Below are 16669 nucleotides of genomic sequence, written 5' to 3'. Positions count from 1 at the left end.
TGACTCCATTTCTTTTATTTCCTTTAAATCTCACGTTAACAGCATAAACCGTTTTCCTCATATGAGGAAAGAAACGCAAAAACAACTCGAAAATGAGTCTCAACAGCGTGACACCCGCTGAGAGACGACAACAAGGAGCTCGCAACCGTCTCCGAGGGATGTTCAGCGATCCGAGCCAATCAGAGACCACCTGGAGGTTCCATTACAGAGCGCCATGGGATACTCACTCCACCCCGGGACGGGGACCGTTTATGGGCATGTGGATGTGTGTGATTGAGTCAAAGTGTATGTGAGATAGGCGGGCACCGTGTATGCATGTACTGTAGCAGTGTGTGATTGAGGCAGGGACGCCGGCCAATATGTGGGAGATTGTTGGGTTTAGACTCTAAAAATACACTCGGTGTGAAGTTTGCATGTTGAGTGAAATGTGAAAAACAATCGCTCCAATGTAACTCTGCCAAACAACTCTAAAATCTGACGTTCTGCAAATAAATAGCTCTGAGTTATATATACACAAAGTATAACACTTCTAAGAACACATTATCAAATGAGCAGAGGTATTTTGATGGAAGGAAATGAGTTAGTCAAACACTTATGTACAGTGTAAAGTATAGTAGTAGTATAGTACAGATTGCTACTGATCCTCCGTATCCTGGGGACTTAAAAGCAATAGTTTGACATTTTAGGAATTGCACTTGCACTCGCTTTCTTGCCGAGTTAGATGAGAAGATCAATACCACTATCACATCTGTCCACTAAATATGAAGCTAAAGCCAGCAGCTGGTTAGCTTAGCATAAAGACTGGAAAGAGGGGTAAACAGCTAGTTGGCTCTGTAAAAAAAAGTTGACAAATTCTGCGTAAAGCTCACTATTTCACATGTTATAGCTTGTATGTTTCATCCGTACAAAAACAACAAGCTGTAGTTTTACTGGGGGGTTATTAGCCGGACTATTTCTTGTACGGGTGCAGTGACTTCCTTGGAAAAAGTTGGACACATAACTCTCCATACAACCACAAAGTGCTGTTTTTACACTTCAGTTTTTGTAAAACAAATGAGACACTTGAGCTTTACTCATCTAACTCTTGGCAAAAACTGTTTTTCCAAAAATGTAAAAATGATTGCTTCAAGGCATGCTCGCACAAGTAAATTAATTAAAAACATTTAGGTGAAAATTGGGTCTAAGACTGAGGGTGCTTTCACACCTAACCTCTTTGGTTCGGTTAAAACAAACTCAGGTCCGTTTTCCCGGTTAGTACGGTTCGTTTGGGCTGGTGTGAAGGTTGTCAATCAGACCCTGGGTCTCAGTCCGCTTCCAAGTGGACTCTGGTGCGGTGTGTTTGTGGTGTGAAAGCAAATGAACCAACCACAGGATTTTATGATAGCGGATATGTGATTTTAGTCATTTTGGAGCATTAAAGTGCTGCAGAAACTTCTGTCAGTCACTGGAATTAGATTTCCCCACAAGGGTCCTGATGATGCAGGATGACAATCGCCCAAACTGTCCAATCAACAAGTTACCTGTCACTCTGTATAACGTCATGTTTACTCCTCTGGTTTGTTTGTAAAAAGTCAGTGTGAACAAGAACCGGACCAGAACTAAAATGTAATAATGTATAATTTTTTCCCGTCTTGGTCAGGACCAAATGAACCGAACTGCAGGTGTGAAAGCACCCTAAAACATCACCTATTAATTTGTTCAAGAAGAACCTCAGTCATGCAAATATAGGCTGGAAATGAGATCAGATGTGTAACAGATGTAACATCATACACAGTTGCAGATGTGTTGCAATATTCAGCTGAAAATATGTTGCTAAAATTGAGATATTACAGTCTGCTCAGTCCTCCTTTTTAGATTATAAGAAATAAAATCTTGTCTATTGTGAGTCAGCTGCTAGCTTGATGGTCCCAGTGGTCTATCGCAGATCAGGCACAGGTTGCAGTAGTAGTGATCGGAGGGTGAATGTCTTCATATTAACGTCCATATCACTGGAATATTTCAGTTGCTTTCTTTGAACACAATCCAGGAGGACGACCCTGTAGGTGTCTGGGAATCGTAAGAGGGTCTACCACCACTTCTCGAAGAGGATTCGCTCTTTCGGGACGCCGAAGTCCATGAGGTTTTTTGAAAGTGCCTCGATCATGGGCGGGGGCCCACACAGGAAACACAAAGTCCTTTGTGGGTCCACATGAGCCCGCAACTCCTCCTCTGTGATTCTCCCGCCTGTGAGGACACAAGGGAAGTCAATCAATTAATCCGGACTCAGTGCGTGGCATCTATTCCCTCTTTGTCTCCCATGTGGAGCTTTTGATAGAACCTGTTCTACATGACGACAGAGATAAATCAACAAAGACAGACTGTGGTAGAATGTGACAGTCACTAAATCATCCCTGCTAAACAAAGAACAGTGTGTGCGCGTAGGTGTGTGCGTGCATGAGCGTTACTTACGGTTGATAAATGGCTGGAGGTGCGAGTCGACATCTGTGCTCTGTTGCGTGACGTGGAGGTCACAGGAGAGCTTGTCAGGGAACTCCCGACACGCCTCAATGATGGAGCTCTGGGAACGCAGAAGGTAGGTAGTTAAGGTCCTTACATACTGTGACACACCTGCCCATATATTCCAGACACACACATGGACACTGTTGTGTGCGCAGCTAGCAGAGAGTGTCCTAAAACTCCTCACAAATATATTCCAACAGTCAAAAACAACACAAGGACACACCTTAAAGAGCAGCTCCTGGGTGTTCTTGGCACTGTAGCAGAGGTGGGCAGTGCCTATATTGTAATCCCGCCCACCAGAGGCGTGGTTGAGGCGCAGCAGATCGGCGGTGTGCAACAGGATCGAGTACAAGGGGTTGATCCCCACGCCGCCGGCCACTAGCAGCAAATCCACGGAGGGGTCAGAGGGCAGCGGGTCGAAGAAGAAGTCCCCGCCGACTCGCATGGCAACCTGGGAGCCCACTGTACACTGAGGGGGAGGAGGGAAGAGAGCGATTAGGAGATAGCAACATGAGCTGGGGAATTTAGACACTTGGGTTTTCGTTTTAAAACGCATAACTTTTGCTATGTGTATGCCTAGCGTTCACACTACTGCGGCGTTTTCTAGGCCCCTAAAACGGAGACGTTTGAAAACGCTGCTGACCCCGTTTTAGTTTTAAAACTCCGGGGTGGGGTTTTAGTCTGGAGACCTTTGAAATTGATGACACAGACACCCACGTTCGCTTTTTTATTGGGTCTCATCAGTCATGACGTATTCTTCCCTGATTTGTCACGCCCCATCACATGAACCTTTTCCGGAAGAAAACAAACGACATCAGCCCAAAAATGTTACAATTAACTTTCACGAGCTGAAAACACACTGTGAAAGCGTTAAAGTTCTAAGACGGAAACACGGACAACTCCCAGACCGGACAACGCCGTGGTAGCGACCTGTCAATCACAAGGTAGCCACGCCCTAAAGCATACCCTGCTTTATGGTCTATTTGACTCTAAATGGGACCATCATTTACTAAATAAACATCATGCTGTATTGAAGAAGACTTGAAACTAGCGATTGAGACCATAAACTCATGTTTATAATGTTTACTGAGGTGATAAAGCAAGTGAGAAGTAGGCTCATTTTCTCATAGACTTCTATACAATCAGACTTCTTTTTGCAACCAGAGGAGTCGCCCCCTGCTGGCTATTAGAAAGAATGCAGGTTTAAGACACTTCTGCATTGGCTTCACTTTTCAGACCCGGAGGTTGCCCACTGCTCCCAACATTTCCCTTTGCTCAGCAGCTGAGATACATGTACACCTTTTGAAATAAATTCCATGCAAATACAGCATCGCATTGAAGACGAGCCTCAGGAAACACTTTTAGATCAGCATGCATACACACAGCAAACCTAAGCTATGGTATGGGTGAAAGCAACTTCACAAGTTGCGCAGAGGAGGTCTTTTGAAGTCAAAAAGAGCCGTAAATACGCCTTCATCTGCTTTTGTACACATACGAGCACCCCCACACATTGACAGATAATAATGCTTGCATTCTTAATCTGCTGTTGTGGTCCCTACACTGTTCCTACTAACGGAGAGGAGTCGGAGCGCAATATCAAACAAATGGATCATCAAACGATCCCAGAGCAGAGAGCTGTAAGTCTCACAATGCTCAAACACATCACAGCGCTTTCTGATACTTATTTACACACGCCGTGGTAGCTCAAAGCTATTTATTAGGGCCCATCATCAAACACAGGAGCCGCAAACAAACAGGCAGAGTACAGAAATGGAAGGGAAAGGTAAGCAGGGAGGAAACATTGTTCATATTTACACAACTACTCGCACTACTACTGGATTAAAAAAGCTACCTTTTGGAGCATATCCTTGTGGACAAAATATAATGTTGTGCACCTAGAACGTTTTTATATCTGTATTACCTTTATTTATGTTTTCACACAACCTTTATTTACCCTGTCGGCTTGCTCTACACACAAATAACGCCAACTTCTCCAGTTTAGTTCTACTTCAGAACTACGACGCAGGCAATTTTCAAATTTGCCGACTCACTTTAACTAACCCTTGACAGCAATTAGACATGATTGAAAAACATCAGGGGTCATATGGCTATTGGCTAACAACACCTAAAAGAAAAATGATGTGGTTTAATGAACTAAATGATCAAAATGGGAGTGTATCACAAGTTTTTAATTTAATTTTTTAGTACAGGTAAGTGCCCACTGCTTCTGCAGGTCCGAAGAAAAAAATAAAGAAATCTTAAAATATCATCTGACTTGCCCCTTTTTCGTTTTCACGCTTCATCTTTTAGAATAACCAGTGGTGTGATTATGTGGCAGTCTCAATAACACCTTAACCGTTTCTCGACACCCTGATCGCTCCAGTCGTTCTCTTCCTGCATCTCTTTTCTTGCTCCCTCACCTTCACACTTTCTTCACCGTCTCCCTCATGCATACACTAGCGATGTAATCTTCTAAACCATTAGACAGCCACGTGGGTGACCAAAGCTACTTTTCTAGAATATTCCAACTTGGGCTGCACAATTAAACCTTCTGTAGGCAGAAGGTTTTTGGCATCATCGGGCAAAAATTCCATAATAACCTTTCAGCATATTGTAATTCAAGTGTTTCTGCACTTCCTCTTGGCTCCAGGCTTTAAAACATCTTGTCCGTGACGGGAGACTTTGGCCAATCACAGGTCATTTGAGAGAGAGAGCGTTCCTATTGGGCATTCCTATTGGCTGTGCTTTGGCTGGTGGGTGGTGCTTGGTATTTTCTTAACTGATCTCAACATGACTTTCTCATTTTTTTTTTTTTTTAAAAGTTATTTTTTTGGGGGCATTTTTCCATTTTTATTGAGGACAGTGGATAGAGTCTTGAAAGGGGGGAGAGAGAGAGTGGATGCGGAAAGGGCCACAGGCCGGATTCGAACCCGGGCCGCCACGGTCAGGACCAAGCCTTGATACATGGACGCCCGCTCTACCAACTGAGCTAACCCAGGCGCCCTCGACTTTCTCATTTTACAGCTAAACAGTACACTACAAGATGTATCTGAAAACATTTGAGGTGAGAAATAGGCATTACAGTTACTGTTTTATAAAAATAACTTTTTTTTTTAATCACATTTGCTCCAGTCATACCCAATGCAGCTTTAATGGAATATTAATCACAATCACGATTTTGACTTCCCACCATTAAATGAACATGATCGACTGCAATTTGCAAATTAATTCATTTTGGCATATCAGCACAGTGTTATCAATACATAGTTGACGGACGCTACAAACTGAAAGTGAATGCATCTGCTCCATACAGAGTCTGTTCAGAGTAGCAGGTGTCACATTTCACACACAAGGGATGAAAGACAGTTGTCAGACAAGATGATGGCGAAGGATTTGGTGTCGAAGCGAAAAGCAAAAGCGCCTGTTTGGCAATATTCCAGATTTAAACCCAGTGCTTATAAGGGAGGCATAATGTTAATGAGGTAATCGCTGTGAGGAGGACGGAGCGGTCACAGCCGGTGAGCGCGGCGCAGCTGCGCCGGCTGGAAACCTGCAGCCCCGTAGCGAAAGCCGGACCCGAGAGGCCAGACACACAGCCACCCGACGGCAGAGAGCAAAGTAAGCGCTCTAAAGATATTGAACGCCGTCTTTTCTTGTAAAATGACCGGTGTAATTGGTAACACAAGTGTTGTCATAAGTCTATTAACTGGTGGGAGAACCTAATTTGAAGTCTTATTTTGATGCAAAGATTTGTACATTAGCAGGAATGTAGCACAACATGGAAGTGAAAGCAGTGCTCCGTTCATTTAAATGTGAAAGTGCAATAAAAAAGATTTTGTTACTAAAACAAATGAATAATCGGGATAAATAATCGGGATTTCAATTTTGATCAAAATAATCGTAATAATCATTTTGGCCATAATCATGCAGCCCTAATAATGACCACTCACTGTAATTTGGGGAGTTTTCAATCTCATACATCTCTGCCCCACTCACCATTGTGTGGATCCAGTGTGCTGGGGGGTGTTTGGCGTATTTGACGCCCAGTTCAACGACGCCCTCTTTCTGCAGCAAACCCGGGCTGGAGCAAATGGAGAAACCTCCCACCTTCTCCACACCGGGGATGAAGAAATCCACCCTGCACACACCGTGGACAAAAACACAATTAATTAGTCAACTAATTTATTATATAAGTTGATGTTTGAACAGGATTAGCCATATCTAGACTACAAACAGGAAGTTATAATGTTTACATCACTGCACTATTAGGAGTTGTAAGAAATATGTATTCCCAGTGGTTGAAAATCTGCTCCTGTTCTTCACTCTAGCATGACAATACTAAGTCTAACCATGGGTGTGTTGTTTTAAAGAGGACCTATTATGCTTTTGTGCTTTTCCCTTTTCCTTTAGTGTGTTATATAGATTTGTGTGCATGTAAAAGGTCTGCAAAGTTATAAAAAGTCCACGCCAAAAAGAGTTACTCTTCCCCACAGAAACACTGCTCTGAACTGCCTGAAACGCGTTGATTGAATTCCTGCCTTTTCTTCTGTAACGTGGTGATGTCACCAAGTAACCCGTTTGCATAATACCTGCCTAGCGCCTAGTTTGGCACGCCCTCAATCAAAGCTAGTTCTTGCTCAAAAGTTGCTCTAGTAGAAACCCAAAATACAAGTATGCACCTGAAAATAAGCATAGAAGGTCCTCTTTAACATTGTTATTATTATTTTATTATTATCATTATATGTATTAGTTGTACTGCATTGCATTACATGCACAACAATCGACACATGACACACAATACACAACAATGATTTAATTTAAACCATTGTTCTTTGTGTTTTCCCACAAAAATCATGTTACTGTGATTGGTAATATAACTAACTTTTCAGATGTCTAAACAGTTAATTCCAGAGTAAAAAAAGTGCTGAACTGAGGGTCAAAGTATGAATGAAGTCAGAGTGAGGACCTCTGACCTCAGTGAAGGGGACAACCTGTTCCAGAAACCAAACCAAACAAAACCACACCAGATGGAAAATTGCTAGTTGGTTCACACAAAGTGTAACGTCCCAGTCTGACACCCAGCGCGGTCGCATCTGTCCATCGACCAGCAGAGCAGAGCAGAGCACCACCAGAGGAAAACAGCAATGCTTAACAGTTGGGCTAACGTTCCAACAACACAATGACCCACTGTTACACTAGAGAGAGACACTGACTCCACAACCCTCGGAGGCATCATAAATATGGATCTGCTATGAAGACGCACACATATGTTCCACCCACCTCCTCCTCCTCCTTCTCCCTTTTTCTCCTCCTCCTCTCCCACCTGGAGACGAACAACTAAACAGTCTTCTTTCTCAGAAACACTGAAACTCAAGGATTTCCATCTATTTACATTCATTATCAGTCGCTGCAGGGCAACTGGCTCCCGGTTTTATGTCTCACCACCGCCCACCTACAGTATGGGCTCATGTACATACTGCATGTGCACGGTACTAATTAACATTGGCAACACTGACTGACAAACAGAAAAACATCTCTGCCTTCATCAAAGAAGTACTTATCTTGCTATTAGGATTATAAGAGTCACTGAAAGTTATCTTGAAAGCTAAAACATTTTCCCCAATAATGTTACGCACCTCTCAAAAACAAGCCACTGTGTCTCAAAACACCTTTAAAGGCAAAGCTGCAAGCGTACATGCAACCCAGTGCATACAGCAGTTACCTTCGTAAATTTGAGCAAACTGTTCGGTTCATCTTTATTTGAGATAAAGCTCTAAATAATTCATAAGGTAAGCTTTGATCGTTCCTTTAGCTGATTTGATATATTCCTTCCCAATTCTTCCTATCAACAATAATCATAAGCTGGCGTACATGTTGACTCTTTTACAGTAAACTCATGTTTACTGTAAAAGATTTGTGAGAAAAGAAAACCACCAGGCCAAAGGAAGGACAAATCAAACACAACGTCACCACCTTGTGGTTACAATGAGCATTACAGGCAGTGATGCTGTTTCACAAAGTATGCCTATAGGCAGTAACCTATTGACATATTTTGGCAGGATCTGCTTATTTCTATTCTGTTTCATGAAAAAAAGTGTTACTATGGTAACTTCTGCTTTGAGCCTAACCGGTCAGAGACTAGATTAAAGAGGCTAATGTCGGCAGAATGGGAAGAACAGGGGGGGTTCTTCCAAAGCTGGTTTTATTCATTTGTCCCAACAAGAGAGGTCACAAATACATTTAAAAAACACACTTGTAAGCCAGAGTTAATTTCTCACTTTTCTTAATCTCATTAGCCATAGCAACCAGGGCACATAATATCAGAAAGGAGCAGAGAACATGTGGCGTTGGCTGTCATTAATGCTTAGCATCACATGTGATAATATTGGCAGATCAAACATTCATCTTTTTCTTTCAGGTTTCTTTTGGATTGATAGATCCTCTTTACAGCAGCTGTCGATTCAACAGCTGCACACCTCAACGTGTGACGCGACGACACGGAGAGGCTACTGTTCGTTTCTAAACAACAATGAAGAGGTTAGCGAAGATGCTGCAATAGCAGGAGTTATATCAGAACGGGAGAGTTTTTCTTCATTGAAAGAAGAGCAAAGAACGGCACTGAAGGCTTTTCTCGATGGAAAAAGATGTTTTCGCTTTTCTCCCGACTGGCTTTGGCAAGAGTTTGATTGACAGATGGTTCATTCATTAATCACCTCACACCTCACATATTTTTTTAAAGTGCCTACCCTTTTCCAAACAGTTTGCAATGACGGCTTCTCAGATGGTTCTGTGTAACAAACCATCTGGCGGGTCAGGCTAATCTCAACAATGTGGTTGAGCTAAAACGTCTCAGATATACGAACAAACAAATGTCCTCTTATTTTTGTTTGTCTCCACGATTTGTTCTTAATTTGTTAGTACCCATTGATTTCTGGGATTCATCAATGTCTTCTTATGTTTGCTCTTCTCTTAAAAAATGCATGAATATCATTTAAGGAAATTTAGATTATTATATGTTTTATAGTCATTATAATGATTGGATTATTAAATGTGTGGGCTAAAGAAATACTATTGGTCCACCGATCCCAATTAAGACACTCATGGATGATAAATGTGTGCGTTCAGCTTCTGAATGGCTTACATATTGCTCCTTGAAACTTTCTGATTTTCCTGTAACGTCAGCACTGATACTCTGGAAAATCACATGTTCACTTTGTTTAAGTGTGTTCAACAGTACCTCAATCAATAAAGTACATTTATCTGTCCATCTGCTGAAGTTCTTCTTGTTCTTTTGGGTGGTATCCCTCCAATTCTTGGGTATTTGCCAGAGTATTTCCACATTGCACAACAGCTGCCCTTGTATAGTGTTTAAAGGGGTGTTACATATGCTAATAATAAACAATCGACCCTGGGTAAGAGCACACCTGGGTAAGAGCAGATTTGGGTGGTTAAGAACATTTGGTGCATCTGGAGTTGACTTCTCTTATTTTTTTTTCTGTTTAACAGAAAATTAAGAATAATTTAAGGGAATGTTGCTGCATGAGGCCCAATGTTCCTTAACTTGATTAAAAAGCACTGTTTGATGAGCTGGTGAAAAGTTAACACGAGTGTCTACTCACCACTGTCCTGCTTTGAAACTGAAGTCTGGGTTGACGGCTATTCTCAAACATTTCACCGTCTCTGACACGTTTATGATGCCACATACTTGAGCTGGATACAGAGCCTGTGTTAGGAAACCAGTCACACACACACAGCAAATTATACTGTTAAAAAGTTGCACAGGAAAATGGATACAGTCAACATTCATGTATTCTTACTAAAAAAATATCAACTTACATTTTGTCTGGAGTTGCTCGCTGTTCTCTCTAGATGGTCCATTTGCCTTTTGGAAGACATATTTCTTCTTCTGAAAAAAAAAAGAAGGTTTTTGTCACTTGCCTTGTAAGTCAAAAATGTTCTAATGTAATATGTGAAGAGCTAAACAGCAGTCACGTGACAAGAACATTAAAAAACTGCAAGTAAACTTTGCCCTCATTACCAGCAAGCATTGACAAACTTAAAAGGGCCAGTTCACCTAAATCACAACTCACACCTAGTTGTGTTTAGCCATGCAGATTGTTTGGGTTTTGAGTGCTTATGTTTTGAGATGTTGGCCACTGTAACTTCTGCTGTTTCCCCAATATAACAGAGGCACATAGCCTTTTGTTTGTGGTGCTCAGATTGAATGGGATGGCTACAAACATTTCAGGAGGTGATACACATATGAACACAAAATCCAAACTATCTGTGTGGCTATTATAGTGCGAAGGGTAAGCGGCACACGTTTACACCTGGACAGTAAACTAACAAGCATTTCCCTGGATAATAAATTAATAGATTCCCTGGATTATAGTTCCCTTGTTGTTAGTCTTCACAGCGCCTCAGGAGTGAGCAGCCAGGACAGCAGACTATAATAAACAGAGCCGGTGTTAGACCGAACTCTGTGACCGCAGAGAGCCAGCAACACATGATGTCACCATTTCTGACCGCTGTCATCAGAAAACGTGACTCCACCGTACCTATCTTTTACTTTTCTTTTAGAGTTTTGTGAATATATTTTAAAATTAAAAAATATTAAAATTAGGGCCGTCAAAGTTAAAGCAATAATAATGCGTTAACGCAAATTTGTTTTAACGCCACTAATTTCTTTAACGCATTAACGCAGCTTGCGATTTTTAAGTTGTAGTTAGCTCAGAAAAAGCTAGAGCAAAGATACTGGCATCATATGAAACTAGAAGACCTAAGGAATCCATTGGTACCAACCATACTAGCTTGTCGGGAAGAAGGTTAAATAACGCTCCAAACTTACGCAAAATTTTGCCAAGGAAATACTGTCATGGCCATTTTCAAGGGGGTCCCTTGACCTCTGACCTCAAGATATGTGAATGAAAATGGGTTCTATGGGTACCCACGAGTCTCCCCTTCACAGACATGCCCACTTTATGATAATCACATGCAGTTTTGGGCAAGTCATAGTCAAGTCAGCACACTGACACACTGACAGCTGTTGTTGCCTGTTGAGCTGCAGTTTGCCATGTTATAATTTGAGCATATTTTTTATGCTAAATGCAGTACCTGTGAGGGTTTCTGGACAATATTGTTTTGTGTTGTTAATTGATTTGCAGTAATAAATATATACATACATTTGCATAAAAGCAGGCACATTTGCCCACTCCCATGTTGATTAGAGTATTAAATACTTGACAGTAGACATCTCCCTTTAAGGTACATTTTGAACAAATGTGTTATTAATCTGCGATTAACTATTTTAATCGATTGACAGCCCTCATTAAAATACATTTATGTTTTTAAACAAATTTAGTTATGTGTGTTTTCTGTCAAGATTCAAGATTCACTTGATTGTCATTTCACTGAGTATTTGCATACACAGAAGGAAACAAAATATTATTTCTCCCAGCTCCCTCAGTGCATTAAAAAGGATAGAATAAATAAGTATTAAAATGAACATACCTAAAAATAACAATAAAAAAATAAAACAAGTAAACGTTTCAGACACAATTTCTCACAATTTGCAGTCGTGTTTAGCAGCAGAGACAACTGCATTTATGTCCATAGTAAAGTGCTGTTTGCATTACTGTTCCAAGAATTATCTTTGACCTTTGACTAGCTTTACATGTGACAGCTTTACATGAAACAGCTTTACATGTAACAGCTTTACATGAAACAGCTTTACATGTAACAGCTTTACATGTGAAAGCTTTAAATGTGACTAGCTTTACATGTGAAAGCTTTACATGTCACTAGCTTTACATGTGACAGCTTTACATGAAACAGCTTTACATGTAACAGCTTTACATGTAACAGCTTTACATGAAACAGCTTTACATGTAACAGCTTTACATGTAACAGCTTTACATGAAACAGCTTTACATGTAACAGCTTTACATGTGACAGCTTTACATGAAACAGCTTTACATGTCACTAGCTTTACATGTGACAGCTTTACATGAAACAGCTTTACATGTAACAGCTTTACATGTAACAGCTTTACATGAAACAGCTTTACATGTAACAGCTTTACATGTGAAAGCTTTAAATGTGACTAGCTTTACATGTGACTAGCTTTACATGAAACAGCTTTACATGTAACAGCTTTACATGTAACAGCTTTACATGAAACAGCTTTACATGTAACAGCTTTAAATGTGACTAGCTTTACATGTAACAGCTTTAACATGTGAAAGCTTTACATGTGAAAGCTTTACATGTAACAGCTTTAACATGTGAAAGCTTTACATGTGAAAGCTTTACATGTAACAGCTTTACATGTGACAGCTTTACATGAAACAGCTTTACATGTAACAGCTTTACATGTGAAAGCTTTAAATGTGACTAGCTTTACATGAAACAGCTTTACATGAAACAGCTTTACATGTAACAGCTTTACATGTGAAAGCTTTAAATGTGACTAGCTTTACATGAAACAGCTTTACATGTAACAGCTTTACATGTAACAGCTTTACATGAAACAGCTTTACATGTAACAGCTTTAAATGTGACTAGCTTTACATGTAACAGCTTTAACATGTGAAAGCTTTACATGTGAAAGCTTTACATGTGAAAGCTTTACATGTAACAGCTTTACATGTGACAGCTTTACATGAAACAGCTTTACATGTAACAGCTTTACATGTGAAAGCTTTAAATGTGACGAGCTTTACATGTAACAGCTTTACATGTGACGAGCTTTACATGTGACTAGCTTTACATGTGACTAGCTTTACATGTAACAGCTTTACATGTAACAGCTTTACATGTGACTAGCTTTACATGTGACTAGCTTTACATGTGACTAGCTTTACATGTGACTAGCTTTACATGTGACTAGCTTTACATGTAACAGCTTTACATGTGACAGCTTTACATGTAACAGCTTTACATGTAACAGCTTTACATGTGACGAGCTTTACATGTAAAGCTGTTACATGTAACTAGCTTTACATGTAACAGCTTTACATGTAACAGCTTTACATGTAACAGCTTTACATGTAACAGCTTTACATGTGACAGCTTTACATGTGACAGCTTTACATGTGACTAGCTTTACATGTAACAGCTTTACATGTGACTAGCTTTACATGTAACAGCTTTACATGTGACTAGCTTTACATGTAACAGCTTTACATGTGACAGCTTTACATGTGACTAGCTTTACATGTGACAGCTTTACATGTAACAGCTTTACATGTAACAGCTTTACATGTTACAGCTTTACATGTAACAGCTTTACATGTGACAGCTTTACATGTGACAGCTTTACATGTAACAGCTTTACATGTGACAGCTTTACATGTAACAGCTTTACATGTGACAGCTTTACATGTAACAGCTTTACATGTAACAGCTTTACATGTGACAGCTTTACATGTAACAGCTTTACATGTGACAGCTTTACATGTAACAGCTTTACATGTGACAGCTTTAAATGTAACAGCTTTACATGTTACAGCTTTACATGTGACAGCTTTACATGTGACAGCTTTACATGTAACAGCTTTACATGTGACAGCTTTACATGTAAAGCTGTTACATGTAAAGCTGTTACATGTAACAGCTTTACATGTAAAGCTGTCACATGTAAAGCTGTTACATGTGACAGCTTTACATGTGACTAGCTTTACATGTAAAGCTGTTACATGTAACAGCTTTACATGTGACAGCTTTACATGTGACAGCTTTACATGTGACAGCTTTACATGTAAAGCTGTTACATGTAAAGCTGTTACATGTAACAGCTTTACATGTGACAGCTTTAAATGTGACAGCTTTACATGTAACAGCTTTACATGTAACAGCTTTACATGTAACAGCTTTACATGTGACAGCTTTACATGTGACTAGCTTTACATGTAAAGCTGTTACATGTAACAGCTTTACATGTGACAGCTTTAAATGTGACAGCTTTACATGTAACAGCTTTACATGTGACTAGCTTTGACATTTTTTCCTGTCACATATGCCATCAGAAAAGGTGAGTTCATATGTAGCAGTCATAGATTACATATGGTGTAACACCAGGTACCTTCCAGGTATAAACTCACCTTGTGAGGGAGCTGGGGCCGTGAAGCAGTCGGCAGCAGAGAAGCCCGGCGGTGGGACCCGGCAGGCTGAGGCTCCGGGCAGTGGAAGACAAGAACCGGGGGACGCTCATGGTGCTGATATCAGAGAGAAGAAGAGCTGAGAAACATCTGGAGTTAACGTCATTAGTGCTGAGCATCACATGATGTTAACATCAGGTCATTATAGGTTCCTTATCGTGCAGCTTCTCACTAACATCACTAAAGGATCACTAAGATCAGGTTACTGCACTCACTCAACCGAAAGACGAACTCCACCGACCCTGATCATTAATAAATGATTGATTGATTTGAGCAGCTGTCAATTCAAACAATGTCCCTCAACAATGTGAAGGGTGGGAGGGCACCCCACACACCAGACTAAAGGAATAATCTAGTAACTTAACATGCCATGTCAGGTGAAACGGCACCTAACTAGTTAACTTACATCACACTCATGCTGACAGCTAGCTCACGAGCTGCTAGTCAGTCAACGCCGGTTGCTATGTGACAGAGACATATATAAGACTATAATGTTAGTAAACAGCGAGCTACAGGGCTCTTTTTCTTACCGAGATAAGACGACGGTGTATTTGTATCAAGTGGTATTCATATTTTCTTCTCCGGTATCTTTAGAGAGACGTTAACCTTGGTGATGTTATGATTACATGACAACTACTGATGGCTTCTTCTTCTTCTGCGCTGCTAAAGCTCGCTGTAGTTAGCGAGCGTCTTCTTCTTCTACTACATGCGGGCGCTTTGCATTCCATTTATTACAGTAGCGCCCTCTGCTGGACGGGTGGCGCATTGACGCATGGACCAGACTCCACTCACTTACCAATTCATACCTATGTATGTATGTAAGGAATACACTTACATACATGCATACATACAGGGTCTGAAGTTAAGTTTTTTCCTCACCTGCCACTGTGGCAGGTCACTGAACATTTCTACCAGCCACTCAATTTATTTGTCTGCCACTCCTGAAATGTATGTAGAACGCTTTAGACTTGTAAACGCTGAGTCAGTGGTACCAGACACTAGAAATATGGGATATATTGAGCACCTTCAGCCACAGACTCATCCCTCCTCGGCACAACACAAAGCGCCTGGGTCAGTCCTTCATGCTGGTAGCCATCAGGCTCCACAACCAAGGCTGACCCCCATATGACAACTATTAGGACTTTTAAGAAATTTAAACATGCACTATCTGGCGCACTTTACACTCACTTTACACTATACATCCTATATACCACTTTATTGCTGACTGCACATGTGTACATATTACATTTATTTATTTATTGTACATACTACATTTATTTATTGACGGACTGTACACACTATGTTCACCCATTCACTCTGTATCTTTTATATCTCTATTATTGTCTTTATAATTTTTGTATACCTTTACCTCTTCTGTGATTCACTCTGTTTGCTGATGTTGCTGCTTTGACACCTGAATTTCCCTCCGGGGATTAATAAAGGTCCATCTTATCTTATCTTATTATGTAACCTTAATCTAATCCCTGACTATTTTTAACTCAGGAATTGCCTTTTAAAAATAATATTTCTTAATGTAATGGAGTCCTATCTGCCATGGTGGTAGACAGATAGTGTGGTGGCAGTTTCTGTTAAAACAAGACACAAACCAACGTAACAACTTGTCTTTCAGTGAATTTAATAAAAAGGCATACATCAATAACTAAAGCATCTGCAGATGGACTCACGAGCACAGCCACCTGTTGTGGACTGTGGCAAGTGAGCCCCGAATACAACTAGTAGTCAGTATTTATACATTTAAAGCATAACACAAAGATAAGTGCAAAGAAGAAAAGAAGAGAAGGATAGAAAGTGTATCAATGCGTCAGCACACAGCAGACAACAGAGCATCACAAGACATAAGTATTTCAGCAATCTGTTGTTTGCAGTTACAGAGAACTAAAATGTCAGGTCACTGTCCTATGGTGACGAAGTTGAACATGTGAGGCCCTGAGATTGTCTAAAGGTACAGTGTTAAACTGCAGATATGAAAATTGCCATTACAATAGATAGAT

General features: G+C 40.5%; 1 protein-coding gene across 3 annotated transcripts; it reads right to left on the bottom strand.

The window, feature by feature from the left end:
• On the bottom strand, window positions 1-15358 carry oxnad1 (oxidoreductase NAD-binding domain containing 1). 3 transcript variants are annotated; one of them, XM_074613139.1, is made up of 8 exons: window positions 15188-15358; window positions 14601-14714; window positions 10336-10405; window positions 10119-10222; window positions 6496-6637; window positions 2723-2968; window positions 2449-2557; window positions 1-2223 (listed from the first exon to the last, which is right to left on the bottom strand). In XM_074613139.1, exons 2-8 carry the CDS (start codon window positions 14708-14710, stop codon window positions 2066-2068), a joined length of 939 nt encoding a protein of 312 aa, XP_074469240.1. In that variant the 5' UTR covers window positions 14711-14714; window positions 15188-15358; the 3' UTR covers window positions 1-2065. The 3 variants fall into 3 exon arrangements, with proteins under 3 accessions (XP_074469240.1, XP_074469243.1, XP_074469241.1); XM_074613142.1 differs by having other exon boundaries at window positions 10336-10402; window positions 15188-15315; XM_074613140.1 differs by having other exon boundaries at window positions 14601-14736; window positions 15188-15309.
• Between the last annotated feature and the right edge of the window lie 1311 nt (window positions 15359-16669).

Source organism: Sebastes fasciatus, chromosome 17 (genome assembly GCF_043250625.1).
Source record: "Sebastes fasciatus isolate fSebFas1 chromosome 17, fSebFas1.pri, whole genome shotgun sequence".
Lineage (NCBI taxonomy): Eukaryota > Metazoa > Chordata > Actinopteri > Perciformes > Sebastidae > Sebastes > Sebastes fasciatus.
The sequence above is the reverse complement of the archived record's forward strand: the minus strand, read 5'-3'. Positions and strand labels throughout refer to the sequence as shown.